At 28.5% G+C, this 23,397-nt stretch overlaps 2 protein-coding genes across 2 annotated transcripts; both read right to left on the bottom strand.

The window, feature by feature from the left end:
* Positions 1 to 4,779: 4,779 nt before the first annotated feature.
* LOC136084343 (eukaryotic translation initiation factor 2-alpha kinase 1-like) lies at positions 4,780 to 6,541 on the bottom strand. The gene is made up of 3 exons (XM_065804380.1): positions 6,318 to 6,541; positions 5,371 to 6,218; positions 4,780 to 5,220 (listed from the first exon to the last, which is right to left on the bottom strand). The coding sequence occupies exons 1-3, from the start codon at positions 6,400 to 6,402 to the stop codon at positions 4,990 to 4,992; spliced, it is 1,164 nt and encodes a 387-aa protein (XP_065660452.1). The 5' UTR covers positions 6,403 to 6,541; the 3' UTR covers positions 4,780 to 4,989.
* Positions 6,542 to 12,324: 5,783 nt separating this feature from the next.
* Positions 12,325 to 13,862, bottom strand: LOC136083374 (uncharacterized). The gene is made up of 3 exons (XM_065802769.1): positions 13,667 to 13,862; positions 12,902 to 13,264; positions 12,325 to 12,732 (listed from the first exon to the last, which is right to left on the bottom strand). Exons 1-3 carry the CDS (start codon positions 13,860 to 13,862, stop codon positions 12,419 to 12,421), a joined length of 873 nt encoding a protein of 290 aa, XP_065658841.1. The 3' UTR covers positions 12,325 to 12,418.
* Positions 13,863 to 23,397: the final 9,535 nt, after the last annotated feature.

Genomic DNA, 23,397 nt, shown 5'->3' with positions numbered 1-23,397 from the left:
TTTATAGATTTAATTTTCTGATAAAAAGTATATATTAATCATGTTTATTATCAAATAGTTAATAACTTACTATTAAAAAATGCATAAAAAAAAGTTATTATTTATTTAACTACTTAACTTGTTTTTATATTTCATTTTATTTTTATAACGAAGGCAGTTTTTACGTTTTTTTTTTAATTCTCTTACCTAAGATTTACATTTTCAAAACTAAATCAATGCGATCGCGGAGAATTTGGCTACTTTTTGGTCACTTTTGGCCATTTCTGGCTACTTTATTATATATTTTTGGCTACCGCATATTGCAAAATATCTGACAACCCTGATGTTTATTGCAATTTTAAGCTTTTTAAAATTCTCTCCTTTTTGTTTGTTATAGTATATTATTTAATTATATATCAACTATAAAACTATAAAATGTTTTAATTTGTATTTTAGAAAGTTGGAAATGATTTTAAAAAATTAATATGCAAGCCGCAAGATTTGAGCCCTTACATTGTACTTCGGTTAAACAATTTCCTGACTTATATAGGACTTCTACATTTTTAGAAACTTAGTGCAAATGTAATCAATATGCGGTTGTTGTGTAACATTCTCTCCAACATAAACGCTAAGAAATCTAGTAAAAGTTTCCTTTTTTATTTCAAACTCATTAATAATAATTTTTGCAAGGTTGTTGGTAAAAAAACGTTTTTTGATATAATGTAAAACAAAATATACTTTATTTTATCAAAGTTTAAGGTCAATTGGTTACATTTAAATCACTAAGATTATTCATATTAGAAAACAGCTCATAAATATTACTCTTTGATAAGAATAACTTCATATCATCAGCAAATATAATACCCCAAAGATTAGTTGCTTTACTTAAATCATTAACATAATTTAAAAACCTAGAATATAGCCTTGTGAAACACTGCAGGTTATTTGAAAATAGTCGCTTTAAAGGCCATCGTTAGAGGTAGCAAATTGCTTTCTATATGATAAGTAATTATGAAAACATTTTAGCATATTGTTACTAATGCAAATAGTATTTGAGCTTTCTTAGTGAAATTTTATGGTTAACGGTGTTGAAAGTCTTCGAATGATCAATAAAGACTGCTAACGTATATATTCTTTTGTCGATTTTTTTTATCGAAGATTCTGAGATTTCCCTATCAAATTGAATAACTGCGTGCTTAATTGAAATAGTTTTTTTAATATATTATTTTGGCCAAGATATTTAAATATTCTATTATATATTATTCTTTCTAATAATTTTGAAAAGTTGAAAGAACCGAAAATGGGCGATAGTTGTTAAAGTTTGTTTTATCGCCTTGTTTGTAAATTGGTAGAACTTTTGCAAATTTTAAGTGATCTGAAAAAACTCCTTGCTTTATAGTTGTATTAAATATTTTATATAAAATTTCAAAAACTTTCAGAATTTCAAAGCAATTATGTTACTACTTATTTTATCAGCATCATCATCATCATCATCATCATCATCATCATCATCATCATCATCATCATCATCATCATCATCATCATCATCATCATCATCATCATCATCATCATCATCATCATCATCATCATCATCAGCATGATCATCATCAGCATCAGCATCATCATCAGCATCATCATCATCAGCATCATCATCATCATCAGCATCAGCATCATCATCAGCTTTATTTCGTTTTAGAAGTTTTAAGGCTCTATCAAGCTTGTCGTGAGATAACTCAGAAGAGTTTTCATAGTTACAATGAGAGTTACCTAAAGGGCACTAGTAGTCTTCAAACACACTCTTGGTCATAGGACTTTTATTAGAAAGATTGGTTCTCATTACAGTAAAAGTTTTATCAGATATGTTTTAATTTTCTCGGTTCACATACATTTACATCTTCAAATTTTATAGTTTGTGGTAGAGAACTTAAGCGATATTTTGATTTTCCGGTTATTTCTTTTATTTTTTGTCAGTTGCGCGATGAGTTTTTTTAAACATATTGATCGAGATTAGTATAATATTTTTTTTTTAGATTTGTACGAATTTTTGAAATAAATTTTTACGAATTTTTCAAATAAATTTTTATATATTTTTTTCATTTGCAGAAGATTTAGTTTTAAATATTTTATATACAAATTTTGCTTTATTTACGAAGATAAATGTGGTATCCATAGAATGATACTAAAGATAATTGCCCTAACTTATGCCTAAGACTAAATAGAATAAAAAAGAGACTCAGTTTTAACTTTTGGAATGTAGCTAAAATCCGGCTAAATCAATCAATTGATTTATAACTATGGCACTTTGTACACCAGCCAAACATATTGAAAAAGAGGCAAAAAGAGATATCAGAATTTCTTCTACGGTCTTCGTACAAGTTGAGTTAGTGACAAAAAGAACTAAATTTTAAACGAAAGAAGTAGAACAAGAACTAAAAATAAAAGAGAATTCGATGCAGGAAGAGGATGAAATAGTAAAGTTTTTATCACATAATTTCAATATGTTTTTTTAACGACGATATCTTTAACATTTCTATATATATGGTAATTAAAATAAATCATAATAGAAGCATATAAACTAATTTATTTATTTATTTTTTTTTTTTTATTATTCACCTCCCCAAGGCCGAGAAGGCCACTACAGATGAGGAGGCTACTAAATAGTGGTTATAACCTATACAGATGAGGAGGCTACTAAATAGTGGTTATAACCCTCTCTCAACTCTAAAAATCCGAAACACGAACCTTGACGAACAAGGCCGCTGCGCGGAGAAACAAGTTGAGCGCGGTACTACCAGGGACGTGGTGGTAATTAAAATAAATTATAATAGAACCATATAAACTAATTTATTTATTTATTTATTTTTTTTGTTATTCACCTCCTCAAGGCAACTTTTACCGGATTCAATAAACATACAGTGCGTTCATTTGGCTATCCTCCAAAAGATACAAAAGCATACTTGACAGTTCCTGCAAATAAAGGACAGAATGATAACCCTATTATCATTTTTGACAATGATTAATTATCTACCCATACTGCTACTGCTGAGGTTGCTCTTAATCCAACACCATATAGAATACTGCCTAATGCAATATTAGAGATATCTTCACAGTTTCTAGATTTTTTAAACATTTTGTACCTGAGTTTTGAATAGAAATCTCACTTTCATCAAAATTGAACTCTTCAACAACTTCATGTTTGCTAATTTGTTTATCTTGAGCATTAGTTTCGTTTTGAGTCATTAGTTTTTCTTCTACTCTTTTTCGTTTGCAACTTTCTACCTTTATTAACCTTTTTGACTCCCTCAAATCAGCAGGCCCAAGTTGATAAAAACTGAGTTCCAACCTAAAAAAACTGTGGCAATAATTTGTTTACCTCTAAATTTAATGAAAAAATATTTAAAAAATATTTTTGTTTTAAACTAATCGAAGAGAAGTTAAGTAATATAATAATTAGGCTTTTTAACTAAACATTTTTTAAGAAACTTTTTATTTTTAGCATTAGTAATACTTTTATATTATTTTTAGTATATCCACTCATTCATTTATAGAAACCAGTTCATTAGTTGGTATTTTTTTCTCCTTAGGACAGATACAGGTAATGTGGGCACCAACTTTACAATCAGGAGGATATTGTTGCTAAGTACAAATTGAAATCATACATTTACAATCAACCAAGTCAAATAACTTTTCAATAATTTTTCAAACTTTTGTTTTGTAACTTTACTTGCTCTGTTTTGAGAAAGTTTTACAAGCTTTATTTTAATGTTTAAAACTAGTTACAGAAAACTTAAATAAAATAATAAATAAGCCATTTTTCTGAAACTTAAATGTAAATATCATAGATAAACTCAAAATAACTATAGTTTCTTATGTATACTGGTTTTTCTTAGAAAAATACCATCTCTTAACATATCTCTCAGAGTTGGTATAGAAATTTATAGAAAACATAAAAATTTAAATAGTCTCTGCCATTTTGAAACAGTTGATCAATTTTGAAAACTTTTGCCTAAGATACAAGTTAAGTATATATTGTCTTACTGTAGCAAACTTCATACTGATACCAGCTGTAAAGCTAAAGAAATAATACCATTTGTAGATAAAGTGATCGTGTTTTGCTTTTTTATTTGTTTCTTCGAACTTTTGCTGACTCGTCAAATAATAGTTAATTTGTTGAAGATATTTTTGTTTGTAATCTTTATTTTTAAGATGGCTGTTGAATCTATTCTTTTTAGTATCAAACTACAAATATTAAAGATTATAATAACTAAAAACTATAAAAAACATCAATATATATCTTTATCAATTCTAAGCACAATTAGATATGCTAACAAGAGTAGTTCTGATGCCAAAAAAAAATTTTCTGACATATTTAGAAACTTGTTAACGCTTTTATAGCCCTGCTACCTTATAAAAATTATAAAAAAACCGTATAAAGATATATAGGGATTGGGTAACAAAGTTATTTCGTAATTATTTGGGGAGGGAAATTAGTAAAGCATGAAGATTTAGTACTAGAGTGGGGGACTGGGGGAGGTATTAGTTAACTCGGAGCGGGGATTTGAGGGAGGGGTATTTATTAACTTGGAGTTAAGTTTTAAGTGTGTATTACTCGAAGTTGGTAGTGAGGGGGGGAGGATGGTATCAGTATGAATTAGTTAACTCGGAGTGGGGAGTAGGGGAGTTATTATTTAACACTTGAGTGGGGAGTGAGGAGGGGGGGGGGGAGATATTAGTTAACTCAACTGTAATTGATAGTTAAATAACTATCAATTATTATCTAAATTTAAAAACAAGTTTTTATAGTTTAAAATAAAATCAATATAGTTATTACAAAATACTTTTAAATAGTTTCTTGTTGCGCACCATCATTTTCAAACATATGTTTATCATATAGTTGAACAGCAATCTGTTACTTTAATTTCAAACTCTGTTTCATTTAAATCCTTCATCTATTTCGCACAAAGCAGCCTCGCACATTGTTTGTAATGGTTTGTTTTCCTTAATAATCTTTCAGTGTAACGAGTCTTTCTTAATAATCTCGCACTGTAACAATTCCTTCTTGATATTCTCGCACTGTAACAATTCCTTCTTGATATTCTCGCACTGTAACAATTCCTTCTTGATATTCTCGCACTGTAACAATTCCTTCTTGATATTCTCGCACTGTAACAATTCCTTCTTGATATTCTCGCACAGTAACAATTCTTTTTCATTAATCTCACACTGTAACTGGTCATTGTTCTATAAAAAGTTATAATTAGTTGAATGAGTAATTAGAAAAAAATCTTCAGTTATATACAAATATATGAAGAAGAAAATGAAGCGCCGTTGTTAGTCACTAAAAATTAACTATTTTTTTTCCTTCAAAAAATGTAAAAAAACAAAACTTACCGTATCTATTGTATTGATTATTGATGTCGAATTCCATATCTCTTTATCTAAACTAGCTAACTGCAAAGTAGAGTTCAATACGTCATTACTAACAAAATCAGAAACAAACTCATCATCTGAATCAGAAAATGTATACGAGGAACTCTGGTTTATGTTTTCTATGTTCAAACTCTCAACGCTTTCTATGTCGTGAATAAATTCAAAATCTTTTTCTTTTTCGAATAAATCAAACGAATCTATTTGACTTAGATATGTTATTGAATCCATGTAAATTTCATCCAAACATGAGTAAAAACTATCAAAACTTAGGTCGTTATCGTTTTCTGAAAGAATCTTATCATCGATGATATCGATTTTATCGTTTTCTGAAAAAATCTTATCATCGAGGTTGATTTTATTATTTTCTATATAATTCTCTCTATCAAAGATGTCAATTCCATCGTTTTCAATAAAATTCTCATTATTAATGATGTTGATTTTGTTGTTTTCGATAAGGTTCTCCTTATCAATGGTGTCAATTTCATCGTTTTCGATAAGCTTCTCAAAAATGTTTGCATAAAATGTACTCTCAACATTCTTTTTTTCTTTGTTTGTTTTATTACCACGATGAAAAAGTTTCCAAAAGTTTATTTTCTTATTTTTCTTTTTCTTTTCCTGTTGAAATGTATTCTGAGATGAAGAGTCCTTCATTCTGCTGTCTAATGACTCCTCAACTTCTCGCGCATCGGATGGCTCGTATTTAAACGTTTCACTTTCTTCCATTGGACGGATCTTGTTTCTTAGAAACATTTTAAAAAGTTTATTTCTTTGAAATGTTACTTTCAAATTATGTTTTGTTTTGCTCTCTTCTAAACAATAAATAAGATATCATTTTAGTTTTGGATTTAAAATTTTAGAGCTGAAAATATTTAACACAAATAATATATGAAGTATTTTTAAACATATACCTTTTAATGATTGATTTTGTGATATCATTACCATTTTCTTTTCATCATCTTTACGAAAAAACTTGGATTGAAACATTTTAATCATTTTTTATAAAAAATTCTTTTAATTTAAGACCAATATTTTATAAGTCACAAAAATGCCAACTTTTGAATTTTTATTTTGTCTCAAAAAATAGTTCTAAAATAAATGACGTCAAATTACTTTAAAATTACACGAATAATATAATTTTTTAAAATGCAAAGGTTATAAATTTTACATTTTCAACGAAAACTTTTCGTCTGTTCACGTGACCAAATGATAAGATAACTGTAATATTTTTGTTTGTTTCAAAACTTTACAAAATTGTAAAAACTACCGATTATTCTATGTAAAGTTAAAAAAATGCGTCGCAAAAAAAAGTCATTAAAAAAGTTACCCGAGAAAGACCATTAAAATCTTTTATTATTATTATTGTTATTATTATTGTTATTATTATTATGATTATTATTATTTTTATTTTTATATTATTATCATTATTTTTTATTTTTTGAAAAAAATAATAATATAAAATTTTATAATAACAATAGTAATAATATAAATTTATAATATATAGATTTATATTATTACTATTGTTATTATTTTTTTTTGGAAAAAAAAAAAAAAAGGTAATAATATTAATTTTTCCTTATAAAACTTCATTGCAGTTTTTTTTTCTAGGCATTTTAAAAATTTTTGTTATATAAAACTTGTTAAATGAAAACTTTTTATATGAAAATCTATCCATGTGTCTCATTCGCCATGATGCCTGTTTCCCTCAATATATGTATGTAAATTTACTAGAATCGGAAGGTATTTTGAGGCGTTTTTATTATGGCTTTAAAATAACTCTGAATGTTTAATATATATTATAATAATACTGGACGTAAATTTTTTTTAAAAAAAAAACAATTTCAAGAGGTGCCCGAAGACCCTTGAAAAGTTACAGGGTACCTAATCGATCTCCCTAGGACAATTGATACAGTTGACCACAAAATGTTATTATTAAAGCCTAACAGGTATGGCATAACAAGTAGCTCAAATCAGTGAATAAAAACCTATTTAGATGTTCTTTTTTTATCTCCGCAAAAACTATAAGCGGATGTGCGTAGAAATGAATAATAAAATCAAAAAAATTTCAAATGTTTCAGGGCAAACAAACTCTCTATTAACTCAAGTAAAACTAAGTTATCTTTATTTCATCCTTCCTTTAAAAAAAAATAGTTCAATCATATTTCTCAAAAATGTTTATTGAAAATAAAGAAATAAATAGGGATAGCGTTTTTAAATTTGCGTTTTCATTGGCAAAAATCTAAATTGAAATAAACATCCCACCTATTTAGTTAGTAAAGTCAAGTTATTTTTTAATAAAGCATGGAGTAGTACCTAGAAAACAATTTAAAATTACTCATCGTCCTAACCATATGAGGTGCAGATAAACGCATATCTGGAATAAGCTTAGCTAATCTAAATATTATTTAAAAAAATTAAGATTTAGAAAATAAAGATTTTAAAAGATTAAATTGTTTTAAAAAAATTAATAAAAATAAAATTTAAAAAAAAATAAATTAGTTACCAATTAGGGATGGCAATCCCCGGATCCCGTAATCCTGGAATCCCGGAATCCTGGGATTCCGCACAAACTGTTTATACCGAAATCCCAGGATTAATCTCCAATATTTCCCAGGATTTCGGGATTGTCATAATAAAAGTATAAAAAGTGTAAACTTAATTTGTAATTAAAAATTTTTACGTCATAAAATGTAAATATAGGCTTAGGAATAGTGTTTGGTTTTGTAGTTGTTTATTCTCTTTGCAATGTTTTCTTTTTATTCTTTCTCTTTCTCTTTCCTATTTTGTCAAAAATACAAACTAAAAACGTTGTTGCTTTTCTGCAAAATATGTACGATCAAAAAAATAAAAAATTTAAATTTAGTATGATATTAAAACGAATATATTATTTAAGATAAATAAAATTTTAGCGTTTGCTGATGGGAAGATCAAAAATCTTTAATGAAAGGAATACGTTATTTTTGTTTTAAATTTTTTAAATTATTCTAATTCGAATGTGTGCGTGGTTTTAATTCCTTTTTTAAGTCCACCTAATTTAAGTCCACCTAATTTAATTAAAATGTGTGCGTGATTTGCAAATTTTTTTTTAACATCAGTTTAATTAAAAAGTTATCAAAATACAGAAAGTTTATCGAATGACAAAAGTTTACTTATGTCCGTTTAAGTAATGAAGTTATCCAAATACAGAAGGCTTATTTAATATACTTTATTATTATTTAAAGTAGAAATTGTTTTCTGAAGGATAAGATTATATTCGAGATTCAAATGATTCATTGTTATATAATGAAACATCTGGAGTTAAAATTAGGCATCAAATTGTTGGTTACGTTATAACACAAGTCAGGAAAAAAGAAAAATGGTTTAAAGGTCCCCAAACGAAAATGTAAGTTATTTTCAGTTGAGTTTGGAAAGATCATTCATTTAATCATGGGTTGCAAAACCCGATTTATATTTTTAAATTTAACTTCACTAATTGGTTTAGCATTAGCAACTTGTTGCTTATGATGGGCCGATTTGTAATATTGAAATTTTGTGTTAATAGTTTTGTGTTAAAAAGGCATATCTACATTTAGAATTATATTCCAAAATTGATGATTCAATTAAAATTAACGAAAAGGAATGTAGAATGATATTTGATTTGTACTACATCTTACAGCAACATGGTAGCACTTTGTCAACTCTACTCAACTTTAATTTCCTCTGGCATTAGAGTTTATGTTGACAAAAACAAAATAACAACAATCTGAAATCAAAAACAATTATATCATGCTTTGAGTCACCGAATTAAAGAGAGGAGAACCCCGTTAATGAGTTTAATATATTTTCATGGCCAAATTACTTCATAAAAAATCCAAATAGATTTTGTACCAAATCATGTACCCAAAATAAAAAAAATTATGATAAACCAGATAAAAATGTTTAAACTTGGCAGATATAATAACAGCAGCAGAATTAAGTAGTAATAGTTGTTAAACCAGACTTTTTTAAGCAACGAGTGTGATAATAACATCAAAACAGTTAGTGAACAATTAAATGAAGTTATGGAAAAAGAATTGGCATCAAAACGAACACAATAAGGTAAAAACTAATAAGGTAAAAACCAATAAGGTAAAAACCAATAAGGTAAAAACCAATAAGGTAAAAGCCAATAAGGTAAAAACCAATAAGGTAAAAAAAAAAAATCTAAAATCTAAAAAGAAACACTTTCCTTTGAAAGTAGTAGCTCAAGACACAATCTCCTTTAAAAAAATATTTAATTAATTGCTATCTACACGGCCAGCAAGTGTGTAGTCCAAACGAGCATTCTCAGCGGTGGGGTTTTTATGTTCAAAAATCGAATACGATTGAGCGATGATTGACGCTTTCATTTTTTAGGGTGGTGCTTTCAAAAACAAATACAAACTCATGTATATTCATGCATGTTCATATTATTTTTAGTTATTATTTTAATTTATACTGTGTTATTATTTTAAGGTATTGTTTTATAATTTAAATTACTTAAGTTTATTTATGAATGAAGTGTTTTATTTATATTATCATTAAATTAATAATTTTTTAGTGTAAGTTCTTCTTATGCTTCTTATAGCGTATCATAAACGTCACATATAATAAAAACTAATTTTTAAATGTTGTTTTATTGTAAAATCATGATATAAATTCGGGTAATACGAGTAACTAAGTAGAGTGTCGCCCCGGGCTGAATAAAAATGTCTTTTGGGGCATCAAAGAAAACAAGAAAAAGCACATAAAAATTTTAAATATAAGTAAGACTATTTATAATTTTTATTGTAATTGTAATTTTATTGTCAACTACTTTATTACTTTGGCCATTATCAGATTTGCAACGTCACTAGTTAATAAAATTAAAAATATATTTTTCAATTAAGTTAGAAAGGTTTTTTCAATAACCAAAAAAAAACACTACTTTGCTTCAATTGAGCATTGTATGTTTATTGGCAATTCTTGCATGTATTATTGACCGTAGTAGAACAGCAAGATCCACATAACTAATTGTCACAGGATTCGCAACGCATCCATAATTGATGTTGAGCTGTGATTTTATCTCCAAAAAAATGTCACAAGCTTGACTTTTTTTATAACTGAAAGAACCGTCAGTTAACTTTGAAACTATAAACAAACTTTATATTCAAATAAAATACCTTGGTGCGTATCCATTATAAAAATGTCAAAAATTTACAGGTAAAGTTACCTGTAAGTTTTACATTTGCAACACTTATCATCATCTCACTATATTACTGCAAATTCTCTCCTTCGTTGTTTATCCTTAAATGATCGAAGTTAGAGCAAAAATTTCACTAATTTTTATAAAAATAATAAAAAGTAGTTAATTTTCAAAAATTAATAATTTTTTTTTTTGTAACTATAATTAATTTGGTTTAAATTTGATCATTTATATTAATAATTTGTTTATTTTAGATTTTAATAGTGTGCATTTTTTCAAATTGTTGTTTTGCTGAAGAATTATTTCAGCAGGTTGCATTTAACATTATTTTTTTTTATGGATTCATATTTACGAAGCAATTAAAATAATATTCGAAAAAAAAAAGTTTGTGAAATGTACATGTTTTTTTAATATTTTTTCTAAGTTACATGGTGGCCAAACTTAGGCGATTTTATGGTATATATAAATATATTTTGAACATTGGACGACGATCTGTTTTCTGATATTTAACAGTAGTTAGTGGAAGTGGGTTTCCGACTTATTGAAGTTCTGCTCACTAAAAAAAATATATACTTTTTGTATTTTTTCTAAATACATATAGTTGTTCAATTTTCTTTTTAAACTTCTTTCTATTTTATTTCTGTACTGTGTTATACTTTGGAATAAGCGAGGAAAATGTTAATCAATGTAACAACATTGTTATTGAAATAATAAAGTTTGTCATTTTAGCTCTTATTATTTAAACACATTTCACTATTTATAATTAGATTAGGTACGAATAGAAAAACGTTAGTGAAAAAATTTCCCAAAACTAACGTGTTTGGATTTTCGTTTCAAATCTCATCATTAAATCAAATGTTTAACACTTTGTGCAATATAGTGGATCTTTAGGCCGGTGGCCATATAGCAAAAATGTGATTAAAAATGAGTTTTCGCTGGACACTTGTAATAACTAATTTTTTTGTTTCGATATTGTTAGAGCATGGTACCAAGATACGAAAAACAGAAACTTGCCCCATTTTTGCCCTGCAGTTTTTGAGAAACTAGGACCTGTGTCTTTTACCCCATAAAGGCAATAGAAAAAAAAATTATGGTCAAATTTTGTGAAAGTGATATTTTACTTGTAGTAAATTAAACACTGAATACATTTTTTCTAACAAAATTGACCTTAAAATGCATTGTTCTCAAGGATAGACCCGACGTTAATTGTGGTTAGGGAGGGGGGAGGGGAAGGGGTAACAATTAATAAATTTTTGTTCATTCAGTTGGCAAATGTGGACCTTTTAGCTCATTTAGTTTGCAAGTTTAAACTTTTTTGTCGGATCAGCTTGCAAGTTTGGAATAGTAACCTTTTTAGATTTACGCCCCCCCCCCCCCCCATTTACTTGATATCTATTCTCGCCGGCCATGTCTCAAGATAATAAGTTTTGTTTTCGTCGATGCAAGTGAACTACCTCGTACTCATAAATTGTGTAACAAAAAGTAGAGCGCCTAAAGTTTTAAAAAAGAAAAAATACTAGAAATGTCAACTATTTTTTTATTCATCAAGATCGCTTTCTGACTCTATTTCATCATCATCATCATCATCATAGAGTCTTTCGTCAAACGAGGTGTTTTCACACGCTTCACCGCATGCGCATAGATCAGTGCATGTGATTCCGTTTTGTTTACAAGAACATCGATTTGTGACGCAATCAGGTTTGCAAGAACAGTGAACAAATTTAAGAAGTGAATCGGGTGCAGGTGGAATTGTTGTCCAAACCAAGTTTACCTGGTCTCCATTTAAAGACCAACCATAGCCATCAAGCGAAGGAACATTTAATATACCTTTCAATGTATCTTTTCGGATGTAAGCATCATAATTATCACGTTTAATGTGTAAAATAAGCGAATCATAATTTGGAGGAGCATCTCTTTTGTAGATTTGCTCATTTTGAACAAGTAATATCGTGCTTTAATGACATCTTCTTTGCTTGCACCATAAAGGTGACAAACAAATTTCTGTATGCCATTAACAACGTCATCTGATACATCTAGTGACATTCCGATACCTCGGAATGCTGTACAATATTCTTTTTTCTTTCCTGCCGTCTTTAGGGTAGATAATTTACCTTTTCCTTGAAAAGCAGACACTGCATCACAACCTAAGTAATAAGTAGAAGCACTTCAAACATTTACGTTTTCAGATACATAATTAGTTTAGATAAACAGCACAATTTACATTATTTTTGATAAAGTAGCAAAATAGTGCATGAAATAAACTCTTCGCAAGAAAGATAATGATTTCACTTATGAAATTTAATTTGAATTTACCTGTAAAGGAATGGAACCCAATCATTGCATCACACCAATCGTAACCAATCTCTTTTGCGATTTTATTTACATTAAGGATACGTTGTTTGTTTCCACATCTTGTTTCAAAATAAAGAGTTGCAGAGATGAACCAACTATGGTAAAATGCACTTACGAACACATCTGTATCGGGGCTTGCAAGTATAACATGAGCATATGAAACCGAAGCGCGCTTACAATGTAACAATAACCGAGTATCAGCTTCTTCTTGGTCGCTAGGATGTTCTGACAATTCCGTACAAATCGAATTTCTGAAGCAGTATGTGCTATCACCATGTGTAATAAATATCTCTATTTCATTTATTGCATAACCTTTCCATTCTTCTAAAAAAACTTAACCAGTTCCTCTTTATTGCTGCCAACACTCATAAACTTCTTCCATTGTTTCGGTACTGTTTGATCAGACCCAAATATAGTAACATTCTGGACACCAGATTCAGCTCGTCTTTGTCGCTCGGCATGTTTGATACTAATATTTCGATACCTGTCCGTAACAAAGTCAACTCTATTTGACTTATGCCAAAATTCATTACCATAGTGAATATCAATCGACTGAGTTTCTCAAAATTTTCGGGTATAGGTTTAATTATTTGCAATATAGCCATACCGTCCAAAACTAATGTGATGTTTTTAGGAATATCCACTGATAACTTATCGATAAATTTATCTTCGAGTATATTTATAAGGTTCGACTTGATTTTATGATACCAACTGAGGCGGGATTACTAATTTCACTAATAATTACTCTAATTTCAACAAACAAACCACTTTCAATATACCATTGGAATTCAGAAGTTCCATGTAATTCCATTAATAACAAGCAGAAATCCTCTACTTCACGTCGGTTGTCAACATCCAAGGAGTTCAAGAATGATTCAAATCTAAGGCGACATAAAGCCTTAAACATGATTTTATGCACCATTATGCTTCTGTAATAGTGTTTACCTGTGAGAACACCTTTGATTGCTCCCTCTGCCACTAGACCAGATTCAATGACAATATCGTTAAATTGAGGCTGAGATATTAATGCCCAAAGTTTACAGTTTTAATAAACCAATAAATGATAGCTTGCAAATATTTAAAAAAAATTAAAGTTTATAATTTTATCAAAAACTTTAACACAAAAAATCAAAATTTATCAAAATATCTTTTATCTCTAAATAGAAATAGCTATCTTCTAAAATTTTCATCCTTATGTTTAAAACTAATTAAATTCCTTAAAACCGAATCCATCAAATCTTTTAGCAATAGCAGTCATAAATGACATCATAGTATGAAATTCGCCAAGTCTTACTACAAATCTATTCGAAAACTCAGGTTCCTTCCACCAAACCATTTGAATTTTTGAATACACAGCCTCATCACAGACAATTACTCCATACTTCAAATTTAGTTTGTTTATAATATCAACACTTCTACGCAATATTGTGTATATTGTTGCAATATCAGTAACAGGAGCATCAACAACTGGTAAATATCCAATGTATGAGACATGAGAGGCAGCTTTGTTTTGACCAATATTGAAAGCAGTCCAACTAGGAAAGGAATTTTCTTGAATTTGACTTTTGCATAATAGATAAGCCCTATCTTGATCCTTGACTTTCTCTATTGATATAGATAAAATGACAAGATCAATGTTTATTTTTTGATTAGCTTTTTAAGCTTGGGTGATTCTTTTTTCCCAATCTGATTACGTAATATGCTAGAAAGTGGTTCTTGAATAGATCGAGGTCGTTTTGAAACTGTTATCTAATAAAAAAAAGGGAAATGGTATGAAGTGGGTTACTAAAAGAATGAATTTTTTTTATAGAAAATAGCTAAATCCAATATAGAAACATAAATGAATGAACACCTACTAAAAAAAAAGAATTGTTAGCTATAAAACTATGTAGTTTTAACAAACAACATAAATGTTTCAAAAAAGATCATAAAGTTTCTAATTTTGATTTAGTATAATTGATACGCAGTGCTTCATGTGAGGGGGGGGGGGGGGAAGGGCGAGATGTCATCCAGCCACCTTTTTAAAAACTATAATCCACTCTTTTCTATATCTTTCCTAACATAGCAAAGATTAGACAAGAAAAATTGTATTTATAAATTAGTGAAAACTGTCCCTTTAGTTTTTCCCCTAACATTGCGCACTGTTTATATCTCTCTTTTTTCTTGGGTTGGTCCAATATTTAAAGGTTGAACAATGATTCCATTAGCCATATGAGTAGTTCCTTTCCCAGATCTTGTTTCCTCACCAAAATCGATGTTGTCCTAAACCCAAACAGTGATGTGTCTTTAGTTCCTGATTAAAAATTTGATTTAGAAGACTAGAAATTTATTGTATAAACCCGATAAAAAAATTAAGCTATTATTAAGATAAATTGTATACTTATTTTGATTTTTTGAATATATTATTGTTTATATTATGGTGATAACACTTACAAAAGCCTTGTTTTGATCACTTTATAATTAAAATTATTTTTCATCATAGATATTGTTTAATCTTACCTTGTGGTAAAACTACATCTTCCTTTAGATTGATAGATGCTAATGCTGTTTCATACCTCATTGTTGCCGAATATGATATACAATGACCAAAACCACTCAATATTTTTATCAACTCTTTTGATCCAGTTATCTGCCTTGTTGCCATTGTGACAATGCCACAGATTTAGGTGTTTGTTTGTGCCCATTTGAACTTATATAAATGCAATCTTGAATTAAAGATAAAACTTTTTTTTTAATGGTTTTCTCTATACATATGTAGGATTCAATTTTTGGTTCATCATCAATACCTAACAGCCAAACAAAAAAATTAAATAACCCAGGTGGTACAATGTTCTCTATATTTTTAAATGAGAATTCAGAAGATAATGAAGGCCATGTTGAAAAGAAGTTGTATTTATTATATTATTAAATCAGAAGTTGTATTTATTATATTTCAAAAATGCAATGCTGTTCTATATATGCTACTTGTATCAACAAATTCATAGTTGACATTTTGAGGTTTATCAGTATCCGACATAGGTTCTGTTTGAGAAAACTCACTTTGTGATGTTTCATTATCATAAACAAGGCTCTTTTCAGCAAAATGGCCACTTAATAGATTTTCAAGAAAAACTAATTCACTTGAATTTTTTTTACCAGGTGTGTGGAAAATTAATTGTGGAAAAGCTGCTTGAATCTTTGACTTTAAACGGGACACTTTATAATTACTGGCATCAATATTTTCTTCACAATAAACGTTTGAAACAGACTAAACAACTTTGACATACACATGATTTTCTTCTTTTTAATTAATTTTTCTATTATTATTTCATTTGAAAATATATGAAAAGATTTATTGTAATATTGAACTTTAGGCTGACCTTTGTGTTGATTTGCTAAACACTTTGTATAATTTATGTAACACGTTTGATGATATTTAACTTCAAGAACGACACAGTTCTTTCCGTTAATATGTATAAGAATATTTTCATCGAATTTATAGTTGGCTACTTCTCTTAACCTCCCACAATCAAATGTTTCTGATCTTGAGAGTGATTCAATCGTTCGTTGTTGAGATACCTGAAACCAGCATTGAAAAATAATATTTCTAAACAGTTATTACCCTCTCAACAGTTATCAACAAAAAGTTACTTTAAAGTAATTAAAAAAAAAAATTTAGTTATATTGTGAAAATATAATTTTCCTGTTGAACTGTTTGCAATACAAACAAAAAATTATTTTTTTAATTTTAATAATACTTGTTTTCGCACCATTGACGTCAACCAAATCAAACAAATTAAAAAATAAAATAAAGAGAGATTTTTGAGAAAAACTATGGTATAAAGTATGCATTAGCTATAGATTATTAAATGAAATTAGTTAATAATGTACAATTTTACCTTGTTATTATTCCATTTTTGTTTCTTTTGACATATTATGCATATATCTGGCCACAAATAATTACTCTCACCCAATTGCCTACACCGAAATTTTTTTCTTTTTGGCTGAGCTTTGTGAGTGCTTGCATTTATAGATGTCGATTGTTGCATTTCATCATCTATATTAGTTTTCCTACATTAATTTAGCTCAGTTTGTTGGTGTTCATCCCAGTCAATTTTTTCAGTCTGCTTATTGTTTTCTGCTCTTTCAAGTTTGAAAACATTACAAATACGTTTGTAACATTTTGGATGGTAAAAATAACCCATGGCAAAGCTTTCCATTTCTATAATGTCTACAATTGAGTTTCTATAATATCTGCAATTGAATTCCTCTTCTGTTTTCAGCGTTAATGTTTCTAAAAGAAAATTTTGCCACATCTCCATTATTTCGAAGCTTGCATCACCTTTTTCGTGTGCTAAATATTTTTTTTATAGCTTTAGTACTGCATTTTTTAATGCATTTATTTGGTATATCATTAAAATGAATTAAACAAATATTGTCGCTTAACGACGTAGCTTCCATTTTGTCTGTTTATATTTTTAACCAAACGTGACAGAGATATTTTAAGGAAAGATTTATTATAAACTTTTGAATAACATTCGGTCGCTTAAGTTGTTCCGTAAATTACTAATTATCAACGATATCGTTAGAAAACGATAAAGCACGATAAAGGAAAGTAAAATGATAGATTGTGAAAAAACTGCAGAGTAAAAAAGGGGCAAGTTTACATTTTTAAAATGTTAATACTAAGAAACGCTTGATTCAATATAGAAATTTCAGTTATTAGATGTGTCCAACGGGATGAAGCGATAATCAATATTGGCCACCGGCCTACTTAGAACGTGTTTAATTTGCGGAATTAATAGAAAAAAAAATTGATTGTTAAAATATATATACGTATATTTTAACAATCAATTTTTTACCAATATCGCAAAATATTCACAGAGCTCTCTTGCTATTAATATAAGTACTCTAACCATTGCAAGACGGGTGCCTTGGAACGTATGCCGAAAAAAATACGATCGTTTTTTTTTTAAGTTTTATCCCAATAGCTTTTTCAAAAGTTTATTGACATTGATTTATAAAAAAAATTGATTCAAACAAAAATTGCTGAATGCCGACTATTTTTTTTTAAGCAAAAGTGTAAAAGGAATTTTTAAAGAAGGCGTTTTTTATTCATAAACGACTTATTATTATTTTTTTTATTGGCCTTACACTTGTTAAATATTTTTCAAATATAATACCATGATGAGTTTATTTTTAAAAATTTATTCAAGGGTTTAAAGTTTTACTGAAAAATATTATCATTTATAGAAATTTTACCCATATAAATTTACCCCTGAATATATAAAATTTAGCTTTTGTAGTCGCAATTTAAGAATTAGTTGACGGTTCCTGGTGTTTCAGCTGAGAACACAAATTTATGATGTTTCTTTTATCTGTGGAATAACTTTGACCTTTGACTTAGATCTTGTGTCTACGGTTAGAAATTGTAATTTAGTTTTATTGTGCAAACATAACATTACCCTCAAACTTTCATGCAATCATGTAGTTATTTTTAAACTGACCTGTAATGTTGTCCGCATTTGTAGTGACTTTTTTTTCACCGTGGACTTTCGTTTTCAATGACTTTTTTACCGTATTTAACTGTTATTAGTCTTTGAACCTTTAAACTAAAAATAGAAATTAGGAATACAGAACTTTTTGAGGTTTTGTAAATTTGATTTTGCTTATAGTCAATTGCATCAAATAACTGTATGAGCTAGTTAACTGTATGAGTTATGTTAGCGCGCAATATAGGAAGCAAAAAAAACTATATTTTTCATGCTATTTTATCATCAATTGTTGACAAATAAAATTTTTAAATTTTAAATAAAAAGGTTTGTGTTCAATAATGAAAAAAATTTTGTCATTGAAAAGGAGCAAAACATACTTGATATTTTATAAAAATATTTACTTGAAGGTTCAGAGATCAACAGATTTTGAAAAAAAAAAAAAAATGGATTTTTCAAAGAAAATAAAAAAGAATATAACTTTGTTTAACACTTTAAAACTGAAATATTAATGCTCTTTTTAAAATGTTTCCTTATTCTACATTCATTATTAAGCCACATATAAATGTCAATAAGATTAAAAAACAATAAAAAGCATTTTCAAATAAACTGTTCTAGTAAACATTGGACGTCTGCTTGTTGTTCTATAGAACATGCAAAACAGGTTCACTCATCTGTGGCGTGCTTGGACGTCGGAGGATATACAACTTAGTTTAAAGCATTGCATTGTCGTAATTAGACATCCGTGGACGTCCATGGGTGTTGATGGATTTAGATTCTGATTTTTAGGCACATGCATTACCTAAAGTTATATATTTGACGTGCTTGCTACGTTTACTGGTGTTAATCTATTTGATTTTAATCTATTTTATTTTTCCTTTGACTCAAAGATTTACAAAAAAAATAAAATAAAGCAAACTTTAAAAATATAGCACATGTTGGTAAACACCTTTTCGTATAGCCTGAAGCTAACTAGCTTGACTTAATCTAGCCCTTAATTTTCCAAATATAACCCTTAATTTTCTTAATCTAACTCAATTATAAACCCTTATTTCTAATTACTTTAAGTAAAAAGCTTGTAATCCAATTCAATCCATTTAAAATTCAATTTCAATCAATTAAAAAAAAAAAAAAAAAAAATTGTAAATCAATCCGCCGAATATTTTAATGCAGATCCGTAAACAAAGCGTATTGAAATTCTAATCAAAGAATGAAATCAAAAATAAGCAATTAGCAAAAAGTAGATACACGAATACATTCAGTATTTACAAGATGCATTTAATTTAGAGAAAGGTTTTTTTTAGCAGTTTTATAATCTTGGTTACATAGTTATGTGGCTTAAATAGCCTTGCTGTTCAATCTCTTAATAAAAATAAGAGTGAAAAAGTTTATCAATAATTTTTATTCATCATCAATTATTACTTAGAATTAGAATTAGAAGTCACAATAAAAAGTTTACAAAAAAAATGGCTACTCTCTTTTTCTTTAACTTCTAACTTATTTAAATCTATTTTCATTATGTATATATATATATATATATATATATATATATATATATATATATATATATATATATATATATATATATATATATATATATATATATATATATATATATATATATATATATATATATATATATATATATATATATATATATACAGAATCGGACAAAACGAGTGCAACCAAATAATGCTAATTTAGTTTCTTTATATAAAAGTGCTGCATTTTTTCAATTTAGAGAAATAACTATGTAACTGTTTAGAGACAAAGTTCTTCAAGTTTTATTCATCACAAAGTTCATTATTTGTACACGAAAATTAATAAATTAATCAAAAGTATTAAAAAAAGTTGATTTCCTTCTGGACAAAACAAGTGCAACTTGACAAAATGTTGACCAAGCTGTATTTTGCTATCAATATTTCGTGGCGAATCCTTTGTTGTCGATCACAGCCTTGCATCTTCGAGGCATAGATTCAATCAGGTGATCAATGAAACTTTGTGGAATCGCTGCCCAGGCTTTTTGGATTTGTTCAAACAGTTGATCATTATTACGAACAATTCACGATTAATTCTGCGGTTGACGATCTCCCACAGGTTCTCGATAGGGTTGAGATCCGGAGATTGAGGCGGCCAATCCATCACCGATAGGTGGTTGTCTTGAAACCACTGCTTGACTACTTTTGCAGTGTGTTTCGGATTGTTGTCTTGCTGAAAAACCCATTTTATTGGCATATTCCATTCAACATGAGGTAACATAACATCTTTCAGGATATTTTTATACATGAAACGGTCCATTATTGCATCGTTTCAATGTATTGGACCTAGACCGTTGGCAGAAAAACACCCCCAGACCATTACATTGCCTCCACCATGCTTCACGGTCTTATGGAAGTAACGGAAATCGAAGCGTTTTCCGGCCGGTCGACGTACACGGCAAATGCCATCGCTCCCAATGTTGTTGAACTTCAATTCATCACTGAACAGGACAGTTCGCCATTTCTGCACATTCTAGTCAATATGAGATGTAGCAAACAGGAGTCTTTTCTTCTGGTTTTTTAGTGAAATCAGCGGTTTCTTTGCAGTCGTCTGATTGTTCGGTCCGATACAGACAGCTCTAATTGCTTTTGTATCTCGACTGATGATATCAAGCGATCCTTCTTGACGGATCTGATCTGGAACATAGTCTTGATACGGTCCATTTTTTCACACGATATTTATCACAAATACTTTTTTGTGACATTCCATTTACGTAATCGCCAATAATTTTTTTTCTTAGTTCCAATCCAAGACTGTCGGGAGCCATTTTTGCACTTGAAGTCATAAAAATAATAAAAATAAATAATCGCGCTTCTCAAGGCTTACCGTGTTACATTTACCTTGTGATGATACAGTAATGCTCTGTGGAACACAACGTCTTGGTTGGATGTGGACTGTATTGATGTAATGAAACACTTGTTGTATTTCACTTCTTGTATTGATGTTCTTCGATAAAACACTTTGGTAAAACTCACTTCGATAAACTGTCTTGATAATACTGACTGATTGACTTCCATATACTGACTGAATTACATGTCGATTTACATGTCTCTTATATAGTAAAATGAACCTGTGTGAACCTGTTCTGGAAGATTCTAAATGCTTCTTTTCGATGCTTCTGAATGTTTCTGAATACTTCTGCATGCTACTGGATGCTTCCAGATGCTTCTTCTGAAAACTTCTGGAAGCTTATGCATGCTTCTGGAAACTTCTTGATACTTTCTTTAATTTATTAAAAAACTTCCGTGACGTTGACACGGACCAGACTTAAGAAAATGAAACAAACCAAAAAAATTGCACTTGTTTTGTCCGCTGCAAAATGGCACTTGTCAACGAAATTCTGCCTGTGTGTCGTCACCTGTCAGCTGATTGCTCATGTCATGGCATGCTATGACTCCAAACTCCTGAACTGTTTGCTGTGGTAGTATAGTTCGTTTCGTTTTTAAGACATGTAAAATTAGGAACACTTTTTAGCATTGTTCGATGTTGGTTGCAAATGTTTTGTCCAATACTGTATATATATATATATATATATATATATATATATATATATATATATATATATATATATATATATATATATATATATATGGTAGCGCACTTGACTCAGAAACTTAAGATCGTTAGTTCAAACCCTATCTCTGGACAAGTTATGCAGTATTTATAGATTACTTGCGTTTGATTTTTTAAAATTAATTTAGTTCTGTGTTGCTTGTAAAATAACATTTGACATTAGCAACTCCTAGTAACATTGCTTTCATTAAAAAATATCTAAGTAACAAAAATTATTTCACGCCATTTTTTGTCCGCCATGTGTATTTCAAAAATTTACTCTATTTCAGGTATAAGTTACAGAATATGAAAAATACAAAAGATTTTTTGTTTTATTATGAAATAATAAGAGCGAAATCAACAATAACCATTTTCCCTCCTTGTTCCAGCAGCCATTATATATTTAATTAAACTTTATATCTAGTAATTTTTAATATTTAATTAAAAATGTAATAACTATCAATTTATGTCTTATGTAAAAGGATAATAACATCAATATTGATAAGAAGTATAATCCTGGTAAGCTATTCTTATATAACAAATAAAATAGATTAAGAATTGAAAAAATACAGTAGCATAGTCTTATTTAAAAAGAAACAAAGTGCAATCTTAGCTCTATCTTTTTTTATCCATCAAGTCTCTTTGTTAAAAACTACATTTCGCCAATTATATCCCACTATAAAGACCTATAAAAATTAAACAAAAAGTATCTTCTTCCCTGCAGCTCCTTTTGATAACTTTACTGACAATATATAAAAACCAATAACTTATATACTAAATGCTTAAAAAAGTTTAAAATAAATTTTTTCTATAGCTATTTGGAAAGTGACCTAATAAAATATATGTTTTGAAGTTATTATATACAAAACTCGGAAAAGCCCCCCTCCCCATCTTTTTTTTACTTTCAAAATTCTGTAAATCAAAATTTCTGAAACACTTTTAACTACTAAATGTATTATGCTTATCTTGTATTAATTTCAGTAGATAAGTTTGCTGTAAAGCTGATTTAAATCTAAAAATGTTCAATTTGACTCTTAAAATATGAAAAAATAACATTTTTTGCTTTTTTCAAGACAGTTCCCTGCTAGCTTTTTGATAGTTTTGAATTCGATATTTTGGACCTCACCTTTTTTTTAATAATGCCGATGGAAAATCTGATTTTTTAAGTTTAGACCTGAGTATGACACACCCTAATGATTATTGAATAGTTAAGAGTTATTAAGTTATGAAAGAGTTATATTTATTTCTTGACATTTTGAAGGGCGATTGACGCTCACCAGAAAAATGCTATTACCAAAAAAAATTTAAAATCTTATGTTTATAAATAATTAAATATCTATCTATATATACTAACAAAATATTTTAACATAAATAATGAATTAAAAACTAAATTAA

Source organism: Hydra vulgaris, chromosome 08 (assembly GCF_038396675.1).
Source record: "Hydra vulgaris chromosome 08, alternate assembly HydraT2T_AEP".
Taxonomy (NCBI): domain Eukaryota; kingdom Metazoa; phylum Cnidaria; class Hydrozoa; order Anthoathecata; family Hydridae; genus Hydra; species Hydra vulgaris.
The sequence above is the reverse complement of the archived record's forward strand: the minus strand, read 5'-3'. Positions and strand labels throughout refer to the sequence as shown.